Raw genomic sequence first — 16,498 nt, 5'->3', positions numbered from 1 at the left:
TTATATATATATATAAACATTTTTAATTTCTGTTACCATTCGTGCTTCGTTAGATTTGCAGCTTTTCATTCTGCAATATTTTCTGAGAGGGCGTTGATGCATAACGAATATTCCAAGCTGCACAGATTTATCTTCGTAATTGTTTACAGAGGGAGACAGTTGCTCAAAACAAAGTGTAGCACATACGTCTCGTGTTATTTGATTTTATATTAGAACGAGTTTTGCTACCTAGTATCTCAAAGAGTTAGAAATCTTTCGGGATTTCGCAAAATATGCCACGTGTAAACTTAGTTTCAAAGTGATGTTCGTTTAACACTTGCCAAAATGAGTAAGATTTTATAACCCTTTTTTTTTTTGAAAAAACAATTATATTTTTTTGCATAAATAGAGGAAAGAGAGAATTATAATTTAGAGGAATTTTTTTTATAATTACTTAATTTTTACATGAGTATGATAAAATTTTTCTTTTGTTTCCCAGTATATAGAATACATAGAATGATATTACTTGCCATCGTCATTTTTATCGCATAGAATGGATGCTTACTATGTTTATAGGTCAAACAAAAAGATCGCAAACTACTCGAAGCATGAGAGAGAGTAGCAATGATATATTTTTATCACAAGATCAACCTAGTACAAGCAGCCAGCTTGATGCATCATCTCAACGAAGTAGTAGAAATTTTTCACAGTTAATGAGCTCACAAGACATGGAAGCACAAGAGAAAATGCAATTAATTAGCAGTATAATAAGATATATCTTTGCTGCAGATAAAAGTAAACAGCCTATACAAAAAAATCAAATCATTAAGAATGTACTGAATGGAAATGGTAGATTGTTTCGTACAATTATAGAAAAAGTGAACAGGGAATTGTCTCAGGTATATTTATCTTCTTTAAATTATTATTATTATATATTCTCATTTGTATAATTGTATAATTATTCTACGAAGAGCAAATTATTTTGAAATAGGAATTGAACTGTGTATTTTTTTTATTAAATTTTATTAAAATTAACTGTAAAAAAATCATTGATTTGAAAGGTATTCGGATTTGAACTGGTAGAAATTGAAAGCAATAAATACATATTGGTGAATGAAATAGAAAACAAACTTCCACATCTCATTTTTCATAATGGCAGTAAGCAGTTGCTATTGTACCTTGTGCTTGTTCACATTTTTATGCATGGCGAAGCATGCCAAGAAGGTGATTTTAATTTTATTTAAGAGTTTTATTGTTTATTTGTTGTTATAAATAACAATGATATGAAATCTGATTTGATAAAAATGAATATTACCTATGAAATATTTTTACACAGATATATTATGGAATTTTCTTCGCAATCTGAATATCATAACTAACAACAGTTTTCAAAATGAATACTTTGGCGATGTGAAACAATTGGTGACAATAGTAAGAAATAATATGATTATTAATTTTTTCACATACGAAAAATAGTGCATATTTAAATTCTATCAATTTACATCCAGGATTTTGTAAATGAGAGATATCTTGAAAAAACATTAATAGATAAGAATGATCCATCACAATTTGAATATACATGGGGATCCCGAGCAGAAAATGAATTGACTTATCGCTCCGTCTTGCAATTTGTGGCAAATGTAATTTCCAAATTATATAATATATTTACAATAATTTTTTATATATACTTACGCGCACCTGCATTGATATATATGTATATAAAAAAATTTAATTCTTTTATCAGAATATTAAATTGTATTTTTTAAATTCCATTTTACTTTATTTTGCTTTTTTTTAAATAATTTTAAATAATAAATAAATATTAATACTTGTTATATAATATCTTTTTTTCTATTAATTTATATAAAACATAACAATTATATATGAAAATATATGTATATATGAATTACAGATATATGGCATTTCTCCAAAAAATGGAAATTACAATATAAAACTATGATTCAACAAGAAGCATAAAATAAAATTTGTAAGGACGTTTGCTAAGAGAGAAGAAAACTAAAATATTATTTAAATACATGATTATTCTTTCCCATTTTTATTTCTAAAAAAATTTATAGAAGAAAACTGAGTGAGAGAGTGATACAGAGAGAGAAAGAGATATCAAAAATATATATATTTATTATATAAAATACAGTATTCAGATAAAAAAAAATATACTAAAGCAAATTTTATATATAAAAATATTTTATTTCTGTTAAAAGACATGTATGTAATTAAATTAAACAATAACATTATATATTTCTAGATTGATCTATTTATGATTTTTCGTCCCTGAAAAGCAACCCTAAAACTGCGGATTAGAGCTTGTCTAGGATCTTCAAGTTTAAACGAAAACAAAGACTAATCTGAAGAATTACGCGCGCAAAATTGCACGTGTTCGGAATTACGCTTTATATCCGTATTTACATGAATAAAATATTTAAATAAAATAATTAAATGTTTAAATACGATAAATTTTTTTGTAGATTGCAAAAAATCATATAATATATAATTCATACTTGTACAAATTTAGAACATTTCTAAATTTGTATCATTTATAGAAACTTGTATTTTTCGCATATTAAAATCGCTTTCCAGTTGCAGATTAGTCGAAGATTAGAGAGAGAGAGAGAGTTTCATGGCCATATCCGTGCCATTTACCTCGCCTCACCCTCGACACTCGAGGAAGGGGGCGATGAGCAGCGCGGGAAGGTGGGGTTGTGCGGAATCTGTGTCGCGCCGGGTCGGCCACACTACACCACACCACCGTCGCCGGGACCCCATCAGTGTCCACCCAGCCTCGCTGCTGCTCGGCGGCGTCGTCCTCCGCGTCTCAGGTCGCGATTCCGCCGTGGCGGAATCACGCGTGTTGGAAATCCCGCGCGCCGACCCGTACACTGCCCACGACGACTCACGGGTCGATAGCACGGAAAACTCGAACTTCGGGTACGTTGCACCTGACCCGGGAAAAATCGGGGGATCGTCGCGCTCTCGATCCCTCCGATTACGACGACCTGATTATTTAGTTATCGATGAAAAAGTTTAATTTTTTTCTTACGAGATTCTTATGTATAGACGGAAATGTGGATTGTGCGAGATATGTAGGAAAAACAAAATTTTTATTAAAAATGATAAAACACCCTTTAGATTATGGTTTGAAATGCTTAATGCAATGTTTAAAATATTTTTAGATCCTTTATATGAGAGATACTACTAGTAGTAGTTTTTCTCTACTTTATTTGTAAAAATTTATTTGAAAAATTGACATCTCTTCTCGCGCGTAAAATTTTGTCCTAAAAATATAAAATGTATACGACTTATATCGACCCTCCTATGTATATCGCGCTTTCGTTGCCAAGTAACATATAGAGATGTTCACAACATTTTAATGCTATGGAAATAGCATTTTATTTTCTCATGAATAATTATATAATAATTATATATTTTCTCTCTTTTCTTTTTTTTATAAATTATTCATGAAAAAATATATAATTATATAACAATTATATATTTTCTCATGAATAATTTATAAAAAAATGTGTTTTCAATAAATTGTCATCATATTTTATTGCCACCATAAATATCATATAAATGTCTTGTAGATCAGATTGATCGATATAGAGTTATATATAAAAGATCATTAAATCAAAGATTTTTTTATCAATTTAATATGTAAAAACATCTGTATTTTCATAATTTTTTAAGCATTTCTGATAGCGCCGTTTGCGGAAATTTCATCGACCAACGATTCTAAGGACCAATCGATCCCCTGTGATATTTTGTCGAATAATTTCACGAAAAAATTCAACATCAAAGGGCGCGATTCACGTTTCTTAACGGTAAGTGACGAATTAAATCGTTGACAATAGATTAAGTCGATGATACCAAGCACTAAGAATTAGGAGAAAATTGATTTGGCGCTACAATAATTAAATATCATAGACTTAATAATAATTATAATAATATATACAGTTAATAATCTTATAATTAATAAAATATTAATTTCTTACATATATAATTATTTATTTATATTACTTTTTAATTTTATTTATTATATTCTTAATTAAAAAAATATTAATTAAATTTTGGAAGAGAAAATTTAAGAGATACTACATAGTTACACGAATATCTTGTACTATGTTTACTCATGAATTAAGTGTGCAATATGAATTATCTTGAGTGATCAATAATATATCTTCCAGAATACTTAGACTTAATGATCATTAATTTAATGAAAGGTAGTAATCCTTGATAGTGCTATTATATCAACGCGGTCGATATTTTATTGTAAATACATTTTAAATCGTTATTTATTGTTTTCAGCATTTTATATACACAAAACACGCGCGTACAAAGGAAATATAATTATAAGATATACGAGATATAATAAGATTTGCATGAAAAAAAATGCTAATCCGATCATGTAACATTCTTGAGAACCATTTTTCTTTGTACCATTATTCTCTTTATGCGAACAGACTTTTAAGATATACGACCTCGCGAAAACATAAGATAAAACATCCTGAGACAAATAATGTTTTGATCGGACGCGGTTTATTATTCGCTTCATATATCGATCTGGAATTTCGAGAGCGTTATTAATAGCTGGATAGACGATTCCGTGCTTAATAATATATTCGCGTGTATCTCTCGCGACTCGTCGACTCACAATAATTTGCTTCGATTGTGAAATTGGACCGAGAAAGGTCAGAGGAAAAATTCCGCAGTTTATAAAAAGCTATTAAAAGAAGCACTTTTCTCGAAAGAGACGAAGAGTCCCGAGAGTCAATTAAAAAAAGCTTCTTCTTTCCTCATCGTTCTTTTCCTTTACAAAGGTAAACGCTGACAATTATGAAATCAGAATATTTTTTCTCTATCATTGTAATACATAATACGTATACATATATAAGAAATATTTTTTTAGCAAACTAATAGAAAGAATATAATTATTTCCTTTGAAGGAAAAAGATACTTGAAATTTAAAATTAATTTTATAAAAGTTGTATTATATTATATATCGAATATATACATATATATATCATATTCATACTCTCTGACTTGGTTTTCCTCGAAAATATTTTGTTACATTTTTAATAAATTAAATCCGATATACGCGCGCGTTAACAAACTTTCATAAAAAAAAAATTATTAAAAATAAAATAATATTTTTGCAGATATTTAGAATTTAATAAAATATTGTACGATACAATTTCTAATTTTGTTGGAATAATTTTATCATTGCGATGGTAACGAAAAATTTTCCATTATCAGAGAATTCCATTATCATTGAAAGTTAAATCGAATAATCTTCTATATTACATGTAGCTAGATGAAAGTGGCAAGAATAAACTTTGAAAGAATTATCCATTTCATATTATTAAATTTTCTTTTGAGAAGAAATTTGATCTTCGAAAACTTTGAACAATTTTCGAAAAACTTTGAAAAATTGCAGGACCCAATCTCTCATTCATATTACATCTATTTAACTCTGTTATCAGAATCAAATCAGTATTCGTTATCATCCATGCAATATAATTAAATTAATATATTTTTGCGCGCGTAAAAAAATTAGAAAAAAATCTAGAACAATCAGATAAGAGAGCCTCTCGTTAAATATTCATGAATTCATTTTACGTAAAAGCGTCGGGGGATCGCTTGATAATCTCCAACTTTGATTCGTATCTCTTTCGAGGAGATAAAATTTAACAAGACGCTTCGCAATAGGCGGACAACAACGGCATCTCCGACACCAAAAGCTGGGACCAAGCGACAGCGAAGGGAAAACCAATCGAAGGGATGTTCAATCTCTACCAGAACCTAAACAAGAAGGACGACAGCGATAGCGGCGGGCAGCGGAATCGCGAGTCAGACGTGACAGGCCACGACCGATTCTGTCAGCACCGCACCGGCCACTCGAGCACTCGTCGCCGTCGTCGCGCTGTCAATCGCAGAACGCAAAGCGCGACGGAGCTGAACGCCAGGGCGATGAGCTCCGCCCGGGGTTCGCTGCGACGTGGTCGAAGCGTCAGCACGGAGGACGAGAACGAGAGCGAGGATGACAAGGGTCATCAGCTGGCGAACAAGTTGGACAATCTGGCGCGGCTGCTCTTCAGCCGCGTGTCGGCGGCGCGAGGATACAAGGATCAGGGCGACGTCAAGTAAGAGAGAGAAAATAACGAGGGGCATTCCTCACATAATTTATGAATAATAATGAAGATCGATGAAGTTATACACGGTACAAAATAGAATTATGGAGTAATAAAATTATAAAACTATATAAGAGCAAAGTTTAAGGATTATAAAATTGGAAAAAAATTGTAGAGTTATGAATTACGTAATTGAAGATGATTGAAAAGTGCATAAAGTTGTAATGAAATTGAAGTTACTGGAAAATATATATATATATATATATATATATATATATATATATATATATATTAATATAGAAGATATATATTAGAAATTGATATTGATTTAGAATAATAAATATTCTAAAATTAACACATTTTTTAAATAATATAATTATAATATAATTTTTTAAATAACATAGTCAAATTATATTGTATAAGGTCCCATTTCGACAAACTTTAGATAGTTATAAAGCACATCAAAATAAACCAATTTTGTCAATAAATCCGTGTTCGCAAATGATTTGATGTTTTGGCTCTCGAGAATCAAAGACTAACAAGGACACCTCTATCTAATAAAAACATTTTTATTTAACCACATTAAAAAAAAAGAATAATATTAATAAATAAAAAATAAAAATAATAATAATAATTTTTTTTAAAGATTTTTTTGCTCTTGTTAATCTTTGATTCTCTAGTGCCTAAATAATTTACTTGCGGACAGTTTATTGACAAAATTTTTGTTTTGTTTTGGTGTCCTTTATAATTACTTGAAATTTGTCAGTCTAATTCTGGGACATCCTGTATGTAACAATCTCTCGATCAGACGATCCCTCAGGCTATATATTATTCATATAACAGAGTATATTATATATTGTTCCTCTCTTTCTCTCTTTCAAATCAGTTATTACTTGTTGCTTCAACGAGTAACCAACATTTAATTAATAATCCCACTCTTCCTCTCCTCATCGTCCACTCTAGAGACATGTCTGATATTATGTTAGATATTACCTCTATTATGATATCATTCTGTGTCGCTAGAATTATAAATCAATTGCTACACTTTTTACACGCATTGACTTTGAGCATTCGTTTCTCTTTGTAAACATATACATACATCGAAAGTACTTCGAACATTTAGTTCTTCTCGATACACGAGTGTGAATTTTCCTTTCTCGCGAATTTATTATTATCGCCTATATAATATTATACGCCGTTTCATGCAAATGCCTGGTCGGTGATTAGTGATGAGCAGTGAACGTCAAGATAATCATCGAAAATCCACGATAGACAATTGTCATCGGGTGGACGGAAATTTCCGAGTTGCTGTACGCAGGTAAAACGGTGAATGGCAAAAATGCGCAAGGCAATGTTTCGGAATCTTTTCGGAATCCCTTTTAATTCTTCGTAATTTTCGAACAAATTCGCGCGCATCTTTTTAATCTAGAACAGCTCTGGGATGCTCCGCGATCTTTTTAATTCAATTACCGTGCCTCGCGTCGTAGAAAGATTGACTTACACCCCCCATAAGTAGCAAGGTGATGTCAAATGACGTCTTAATAACATCTTAATGACGTTTCTAGCATCAGTAAGACTTCATTTGACGTTACTTTGTTACTTGGGACACGACGGTATACAGTCATTGTACGACGATCTTTTTTTTTTTCTTATTTTTTTTCTCTTTTCATTGGATGAAACCCCTTGCAGTCATAGAGCAACGTGGCGCGAAAGTAGCACGCATCGTAATCCGTGGCTTGCGAATCTAATCCGCTTTTGTTGCGGTCGGAAGCCGCGTGATAATGCACGGGAACTATCCGTCAGTCAAGCGCGAAGCTGCGCTGCATCTTTTGACGACAGGTAGAAAGTTTCCTTTTTCATACGATAATGCGAGATATTAAACAAATATTATTAAAATCTTGGATTAAAAAAAAAACAGATTAGAAATATACGAATTATTTATTATTTTATTACACTGAACAAAAAGTATACTAAATCCAAAAGTTTCTTTTATTTAAAAAAGTATTTATTTAAATAGTTGCAAAAGTATTAGTTATTTCATATATATATATATATATATATATATATATATATATATATATATATATATATAATAAAAGCAAATATGCTTATATTTATAAATAAAAAAATTTTTGTTTTTTTTATCTTTATTATACTTAAATTACTTCTCTTAAAAAAACATTTTTTTAACTTATGACTGCTTATTTCAAAAACACAGGTTTTCTTTATTTTAATAAATAATTTTTTATATTCAAATAAAAATACTTTTTATTAAAATCTTAAATAATTTATTCAAAAAGTTATAATTTTTATTATATGCAAATAATAATTTATTTAATATAGCAAAAGATTTTTGGAAACTATTTATTTAAATAAAAAAAAATCGATGTTAACAAAATGTATCTATTTGATAGAAAAAATTTATTTTTATATTTATTTTTATATTTTACAGCATGTCCATATTTCCTGGAAAATGGAAAACCTGGAATTCTCAGGGACTTCTTTTGTTTTCTAGAGAAATCAGGACACTCTCATGAAATTTTATTTTTTTGAATAGAGGGAGAGAGAGAGAGAGAGAGAGAGAGTGACTCTGTCTTTTTACATTTTTTATTATATTATTCTCTCTAATGTAATAACCACGAAGAAAATTTATTTAAAAGAGACTTTACACACTGATCCTGCTGGATTCTAATCAAATATAAATCTGAGATTATATCTTGATCAGAATGTGTAGGATAATTCATCTGATCGTCTGACACAATTAAAATAATGCCACGTTGCCTTGAGTTTTATCTTCTCGGTGATAAGTCGGAGGGGAAAATATAAAAAAGACAGCTAAACCGGGATAATTAAATGAAATTTTTAATTATACTCAACAGGAACGGACGTTACACGGCGCTGAATCACGGATCGAAATCTATCAGCGAGGACGGAGTTGAGTACATGGAAATGGAGAAAAAATCGCGCGATCGTGCTTTATCAATTTGCCGGGACTACATCGATAAGACGCCGCGTTTCGTTCTCATCAAGCAACTCAATAATATCGGTGAGCCTCTTTGTTGTCCGTCATTAGCTGAATAGGAAGAAAAAAAAATAATAAAATAGAAACAAGTGATATAAAAGTTTAGAAAATAAAAAAATAAAAGTAAAGTCGAATTTTCGAGTATAAAAAGTGATTTTTTTTGCAATTTTTTTTTATACTTTGAAATATATAATATGAAATATATAAATAATATTTATACTTAATTTTTGTCTCTTATTAAATGATCGGGAAATTTCTTTAGAAAATTCTTGTAAAAAAATTCCATTAAAATTGCTATCCTTTAGGATCAAGGGTGGACAAATATTGGTTCATGGTGAGGGACACGTCCCTAAAGACGGACAGATTACTGACTTTGATGCCGTTGAATCGGAACTGCCCGCTGTCCGTCCGTCCCTCCACTAAGGAGATTTTGAACAATCTGTTCCTGGCCTTACAACACCCTTACATCTGTCCCGTTTTTCACGTTGATTTTCTCGAGTACGAGGACCAAACATACATTGTCCTGGTGCAACCCATCAACCAGGGTAGTCTCAAGGATCTCATATACGGCGTGAGTATCTCGTTCTTGGGATAGAAATATTTAAGTTTTCAGGTTTCAATTTTTAGTCAGGGTGATAAAAAACGCGCGTACAAACTTTACTTTCAGATATTTTAACACACCTGATTTTTGTTTATTTTTCCCTCTTAAAGAGATGTTAATATTAAAAGTATTTAAAGTCCATTTAAGACAATTAAAGACTTCGTAATTTATTATTTTTTTTATACGTCTATAAAGATTAATTTGCGCAAAAGACGTGTTTTATATCCAATATTAACTGAGAACACAAAGAAGTTTTGGCATATCTATTTTCACGAAAGATGTATATCCTTAGGAAAAATATATCGTTTAACAGATCGAACGAAACTGCTGGAGCGAGAAATGGATTCACAAATATTCTGCGCGTGGCAAGGGACTCACGTTACCGCAAGTGCAACGAATGGGACGACAAATTCTGGAAGCGCTGGTGTTCCTGAAGGAGCAAGGATTTCCCACGGTGACCCATCTCCATTCGGGCAATGTGGTGATTCAGAACGGCGTAGCAAGACTAGCCGGTCTGGAGAATAGTCTTCTAGGTTTCACCAGTCGAATACATCATATTGTAACGTCTCGATTAACACATTCCACTTCGATCGACATTATATGCTTCGGTACATATTATGGCAATACATTAATCCAGAGTTTCTAATTTAAAAGATTCCCCAATATTATTTTCTAAATTTTAATATAATTTTCAATCATATATTCTTTCTAAATGTTATATTTTTGATAAAATATAAATTTTATTGCATATATATATATATATATATATATATATATATATATATATATATATATATATAGATATATATCCCATTTTTTATTTTATTTTTTTTTTTTTTTTGTTATTTTGTGTATTTTTTAAAAAGATATTCTAAAAATATAATATTTTATTCTTTTTAATTGTATTTTAAAAGAACACCAAATATTTTAGTAAATGATTTTTAATCAAGCTCAATATTATTTCTTTAATAAAACGTAGTGTTTTATTTTATTGTAGTATTTAATTTTATATATTTAATAATGAATTTTTTACAAAAAGAAGAAAATGTCCGCCACGATTAATAAAATAAATTAATAAAATAAAATTAATACGAAAGATTTTATTGAACGCTCTTTAGAGCGTTTTGTATATTAACAGATGATGTAATGATATATGTTATTTTTCATATTATCAGGGCATATGCTTTTCGAAATGTGTGCTGGTTATGAATTATGTAACTTTAGACCATCCCCCATCCAGTTATCAGACATCGAAATGTATCCGCAGGTATTTACAATAGCAATAACTGCATGAATAGGATTTATTCACAAAACGAGCACCTCTCCCAATAAATATTCATATATTTCAATCTCAGGTTCTGAGGTTTCTCGAATTGATATTCACGGAATCGGAGCATCATTTTACCAGTATAGAGGAATTGTTGATCCACGATCTTTTCAGGAACATTGATCTCCGTGAAATGCGATGCACGGCCGTAACTGTGAGTACTCCTCATTTTTTCTTCTCATTTTATTTTAAATTTGCCGAAATGAACGCAATTAATTAACTTCAGGTATTTCGTCCAACTCTGACGCCCTCCATAATGAGCTTCCTCGATGATATTAAACGGCAAGACGCTGGAAAAGGGTACATTTAATTTCGATATATATATATATATATATATATATATATATATATATATATGTATATAAAATAGGTTAAATTAATATTAAATTAATTATGTTAAAATAATTATTAAATATATAACATTCTACTTGTATATATTTATATGAATTCCTATTCACAAGTAATCATTGGTGTTGCAAATAATTGTATTTTGCATGCGCAGCTGGCATAAGACACGCTCTATAAGCGATGTCCATTTAACGCGCAGATTTTGGTAATAAATAATTAATTAATTGTCCTGATTATAATAAGTACAAGATTGAAGAAGCATTTAATGTAAGCGCTCTATTCTTTTTTCAGAATTATGAATATCGACAACGAAGACGCTCTATCATTGAACAGCTTTGAATACGATGACTCCTTATTCACGCAAATATACAACGAGCTTTCACAAACAGCTTTATAATGTGGGAACAAAGTCTACATATATATATATGTATATTTTATCTCGAATAAGAATGCACTTCCTATTATACATACTTGCAAAGTGCCAAGAGAATGATTATATTATATGATCGCTAATTTTATCAAAGTGCTTCTTTAAAGAGATTTGTACAGGGAGTAACCGAGGGTGTAAAATTGATTTACGTGCTTTTTTTATATTAAACATGTTTATTCGATCCAGATAAAAAAAATTGTAAACTGTTAAGAATAATTACTTTTCTGATTATTGCAATAATTCTAGGAAAAGAACTAACAATTCCTATCTATTACAATGTCTGTTTTCTTTTTTTCTTTTATATTTATAATTATTTTAAATTACTGTGACAGAATTATAATGAAAAAAAGTCATAACGAAATAATAATAAAAGAAATTAGGCAAAGCGCAAGTTGAACTAAGCATCATTCGAGTTTGGGTCATTCCTTTATTATTCACGCTTAAAACGAAGTAGAAAAAGTACTTGGCATGTCCTAATCTTATTTGAGCTTTCTCCTTTGCAACAAAGAAATAGTGCTTTCATACAAAAAGATGACTTGTAACAGGTGTAACTAGCAGATGTTCTAGCTAGTTTATTCTGTTATTTATAACATAGCCAAGTCGTCACACGCGAAACAATAATACTCGCTATTTGCACATGCTATTCAAGAAGATATAAATCTGTTTAGTGCGATAAAATGTCAATTGTTTATGCTATCTATCCAAAATGCATTACTAATTACAACATTTTTCGCATAATCGATCAATTAAAAGCGAGGATTATTATTTCTCGATGGAAAGAAATCTATGCTGTCATCAGAATCAGTTGTTATACCAAAAGATGTAACAACATGACGCGCAATTGTAGCGCTTATAATCTTCAATCGATAAAAATGGTTTAAATTACCGATTAATTAAATTCCGCGTTATGAACCGCCAGTCTCGATTTCACTGCCTGGTGTCTCGGGTTCTTCATCGTTGTAAATATTTTCTGCCATTTGCCATACTTGCATTATATTATCCTCTGACACCGAACATATAACCCATGGTTCATTCGGATTCCATGAAAAATCGCTAATCTTCGCGGTATGACCTCCGTGTATAAACTGCAAAAATATTTAAATTTTTAATTAAAAATTCCAAAAGAAAAATCAAATAACTATAATCAAGTCAAATAACTATTTAAATTAGAAAAGAAAAACAGGAATATTAATAATGTATATTTAATGTATAATAATATTAATAATGTATATTTAATGTATAATAATATTAATAATGTATATTAATTTATATTTATGTATATATAATATTTAAATGTACAATAAATATTTGTATGTTCTTTCGTTAAAAGATTCTTTTTCATAATTAATAATGTTTTTATTTGTCAATTAAATTCCCATTATTACCAGAAGTTCAGGTGGTCCGTCTTCGGCGTCCTCACTGGATTGCTCTTCGCCGATCTTGCTGAGATCCCAAACATGCAATCGTCTATCTGTGCCGCTACTCGCTAATATTGTCTCGTTATGCGGCGACCATTGAACCTGGAAGATCTCGTCTTTGTGTGATTCAAACGAATGTAATTTCAGCTTTAAATTTCGCAAATCCCAAAGTGCTACAGTTTTGTCTGCACTGCCAGTGGCCAGTATAAATTCAGAATATGGGTTGAAACTGAGACAATTCACCTCAGCAGTGTGAGCGTCAACAGTGTGACTTGGTTTACTGGTGTTGTTGCATCTGCAGACATTAAAATTTAACAATATAATGACAAGCACATTATTAAATGATTGCAATTTTAACAGCATTAATGTTAATCATATGAACAGAATATTTACTTTATAGATATTAAAGAACTGTAATTTTTTTTTAATTTTTTTAATAAAATTAAAATATTTTATATTTGTTTTTTAAACTTAAACCTTTTTACAGAAGATTTATTATAATTATATATTATTAATGTAATGTAAAGATAATCACCTAGTATCCCAGATCATAAGCTTTTGATCATCAGCGACTGATCCAAATAATGATTCATGTAATAGATGCCAAGCTACGTCTTCGACCACAGCAGTATGCCCTGTGAAGATAGTTTTCGCGTCGATAACGCGATTCTCCTTCGGTGTGGCATTGATATCCCACAGGCAAATTGTATGATCATCAGACGCACTAAGCAAATATCCATTAAGATTTGGATTCCATGAGAGCCCGTAACCTTCCTTCTGATGTCCTCGTAATCTATATGTATAATTACATATTTATAGTATGATGTATGATTACATGATTATAGTAATAGATATGTAAATATAATTATAAAGATAGGAGTACATTGATAAGTTCTGTTTACATTTATACCATATCTGCTTGACAAATCGTGCAAATACCTCAAATCTGGATGACATTCTCCATTGGGATCTGGTTTACTTGGATGTTTGGTGTAATCGAATACAAGCACGTCACTTGAAGGAGTCTTTGTTGCAATTACACATGGATTTTGCGGCATGTATCGCGCTCTGTTGACTTCACCCTCGTGATTAATCTTTATTTCAATTTCGATTTTGCCGCTAACGGAACCAAATCCACCAAACTCGCCCTTCTCATTGTCGTAATGTGAAGCATCAAATTGCGCATCTTCATTCGGCAGCTGAACGCTAGCGATGAGCAAATGATTCTGTTCATCCGAAGTATGAGTACCAAGAATCAATCTGTGAACTGAATAATCCTTCCCTTCTGGTCGAGTGACATCTGGCAGCCATTGAGCTGTCAAAGAAGGCCATTCCAGAGCATGTGTCATCACAAGATCGTACAGAAATGGTGTGTTTTTCTTCCATATTTTGTATTCTTCATTAATAATACGTTCCTCCACTGCATCGTCAAAGCCCTCTGAACAGATATACCAGCTATTTAAACTTTGTATGCATAAAAATTTTACAGAAACATTATAGAAAGTAAATAATAAATGTGACAACACAATATAAAAAATAAGACAATATGTAAATTTAATTGTCACACAAGATAAATTACGCATCTGTAAATTATCTAAAATCAGTTTATAAATATATATATACATATATATAAATTTTACATTATTATAATTGTACATATAATTAATGCATGATTAATAATATAAGTATGCAATCATTTTGTGTCAAAATTTGTGAAATTAAAAATATCTAACATTTTTATACAAATTTATAAATTAATGCTTCAATATATTTCAATTATAAACATTCCAAGACGAAGTTAAAGGATTTCCATCGTGAATGAAATACTTGTTTTTAATTTGTAGCAACAATTTCGCTTAAATACTTGTAAGGATATGGCGCGCTCAACCGGCTTATTGTCGGCTGGGTTCGGGGAACACGCTTTTAGCTTTGTTATTTATTGAAGTTGAACAAGGATAGAGCACGCTCATAGCGCTAAAATATATCCCAAACCCAGCCTGTATAATATCGGGAACATTTACTGTATTATTTAGAAATATTATCGTGCGGACTCTCTTTCCGAAATCATTATCATAATGATCGTTAAATCAATTTTTCATGCATATTACAAACACAACAAGAGCGACAAGTTTGATAAGATTTCGCTCTATTGTCCAGTGACGAAACGAGCAGCGTGGCGGTTTATATCGGGGCGTCCTTTTCGTGAAAAGGAAAATTGCCAATTGCCCATAATTTGTTTACTATCGCATGGAAATACGATTACGAGTACTTGACGGGAAAAACAAGGTTCCTTACCGCCATCCTTATCCGTCATCATTTATCCCTCCGATATTTGTAAAGACACTACAGATAATCGAGAGACAAAGGTACCGCTAGCAGAGCCCGGCCCGCCAAAATCGACAAAACACAGCAGAGTACACGACACCAACGAGAGACGCTCGGTCTAATCGCAGAGAACAAGTCCCATTTGCAATGTGGCGACAGTTTATTTCTATTGGCCAGCCAAAGTGCTGTCCTTTTTATAAATTTTACAATATTTTGTGAACAAATTTGAAGAAAAATTGTTATAAATATTATATCTCGTTATTTTTAGATATAAATAATTGTTAGTAAAAAATAATCTGCTGTTATTATATATATGTGTGTGTTTGTGCAAAATATTTATTTGTTATAATTATTTCTTATATTATATATTATTATTAGAAAGAGAAGAGATTTATTTTTAAGCGGGGAGCACACACTTTTGCATAAGCGCATAACCATAAACATAAAGAAATTGATTGGTCCACAAATGTATGCATAAGAAAATGAACCAATCATTTCCTTATGCTTATAGTTATGCGCTTAAGCGGGGAGCACACACTTTTGCATAAGCGCATAACAATAAGCATAAGGAAATTGATTGGTTCATTTTCTTATGCATACATTTGTGGACCAATCAATTTCTTTATGTTTATGGTTATGCGCTTATGCACAAGTGTGTGCTCCCCGCTTTATGCAAAAGTGTGTGCTCCCCGCTTTAAATTAATTTCGCATATACAGGATGTCTCAAAATTAGACCGACAAATTTCAAGTAATTATAAAGGTGCCTTTTCATGCTGACGCTCGATGCTCATTTTTAATTCGTATGGTCTATAATTAAATAATTAATTAAAAATTAATTATGAACTAACAAATAAAAATAAATGCATTACATTCATCTACAAACGAAATACAATCGATTTCAT

General features: G+C 30.8%; 3 protein-coding genes across 6 annotated transcripts; 2 read left to right on the top strand and 1 right to left on the bottom strand.

Annotated features, from left to right (window-relative positions):
- Positions 1-159: 159 nt before the first annotated feature.
- LOC126856008 (non-structural maintenance of chromosomes element 3 homolog) lies at positions 160-2,237 on the top strand. Its single transcript, XM_050604165.1, is given in 7 exon segments — positions 160-328; positions 556-878; positions 1,041-1,203; positions 1,316-1,410; positions 1,488-1,619; positions 1,892-1,904; positions 1,907-2,237. Coding segments are annotated over 7 exon segments (780 nt in total). The 5' UTR covers positions 160-324; the 3' UTR covers positions 1,957-2,237.
- A 364-nt stretch (positions 2,238-2,601) lies between these two features.
- LOC126855972 (slowpoke-binding protein) lies at positions 2,602-11,865 on the top strand. Of its 3 annotated transcripts, XM_050604113.1 has the most exons (11): positions 2,602-2,925; positions 3,685-3,818; positions 5,704-6,137; positions 9,005-9,171; positions 9,453-9,718; positions 10,062-10,356; positions 10,924-11,015; positions 11,104-11,229; positions 11,302-11,375; positions 11,578-11,628; positions 11,715-11,865. In XM_050604113.1, coding segments are annotated over exons 3-11 (1,434 nt in total). In that variant the 5' UTR covers positions 2,602-2,925; positions 3,685-3,818; positions 5,704-5,775; the 3' UTR covers positions 11,716-11,865. The 3 variants fall into 3 exon arrangements, with proteins under 3 accessions (XP_050460070.1, XP_050460069.1, XP_050460071.1); XM_050604112.1 differs by lacking the exon at positions 11,578-11,628; XM_050604114.1 differs by lacking the exons at positions 2,602-2,925; positions 3,685-3,818; positions 5,704-6,137; positions 11,578-11,628 and adding exons at positions 7,240-7,443; positions 7,815-7,964.
- On the bottom strand, positions 11,217-15,704 carry LOC126855976 (chromatin assembly factor 1 p55 subunit). 2 transcript variants are annotated; one of them, XM_050604121.1, is made up of 6 exons: positions 15,567-15,704; positions 14,211-14,709; positions 13,807-14,064; positions 13,239-13,566; positions 12,740-12,938; positions 11,217-11,365 (listed from the first exon to the last, which is right to left on the bottom strand). In XM_050604121.1, exons 1-5 carry the CDS (start codon positions 15,586-15,588, stop codon positions 12,759-12,761), a joined length of 1,287 nt encoding a protein of 428 aa, XP_050460078.1. In that variant the 5' UTR covers positions 15,589-15,704; the 3' UTR covers positions 11,217-11,365; positions 12,740-12,758. The 2 variants fall into 2 exon arrangements, with proteins under 2 accessions (XP_050460078.1, XP_050460077.1); XM_050604120.1 differs by lacking the exon at positions 11,217-11,365 and having other exon boundaries at positions 12,261-12,938.
- Positions 15,705-16,498: the final 794 nt, after the last annotated feature.

This window comes from Cataglyphis hispanica, chromosome 17 (genome assembly GCF_021464435.1).
Source record: "Cataglyphis hispanica isolate Lineage 1 chromosome 17, ULB_Chis1_1.0, whole genome shotgun sequence".
NCBI classification, from domain to species: Eukaryota; Metazoa; Arthropoda; class Insecta; order Hymenoptera; family Formicidae; genus Cataglyphis; species Cataglyphis hispanica.
Note: the sequence above shows the minus strand (reverse complement) of the source record. Positions and strands in the feature narration are given on the sequence as shown.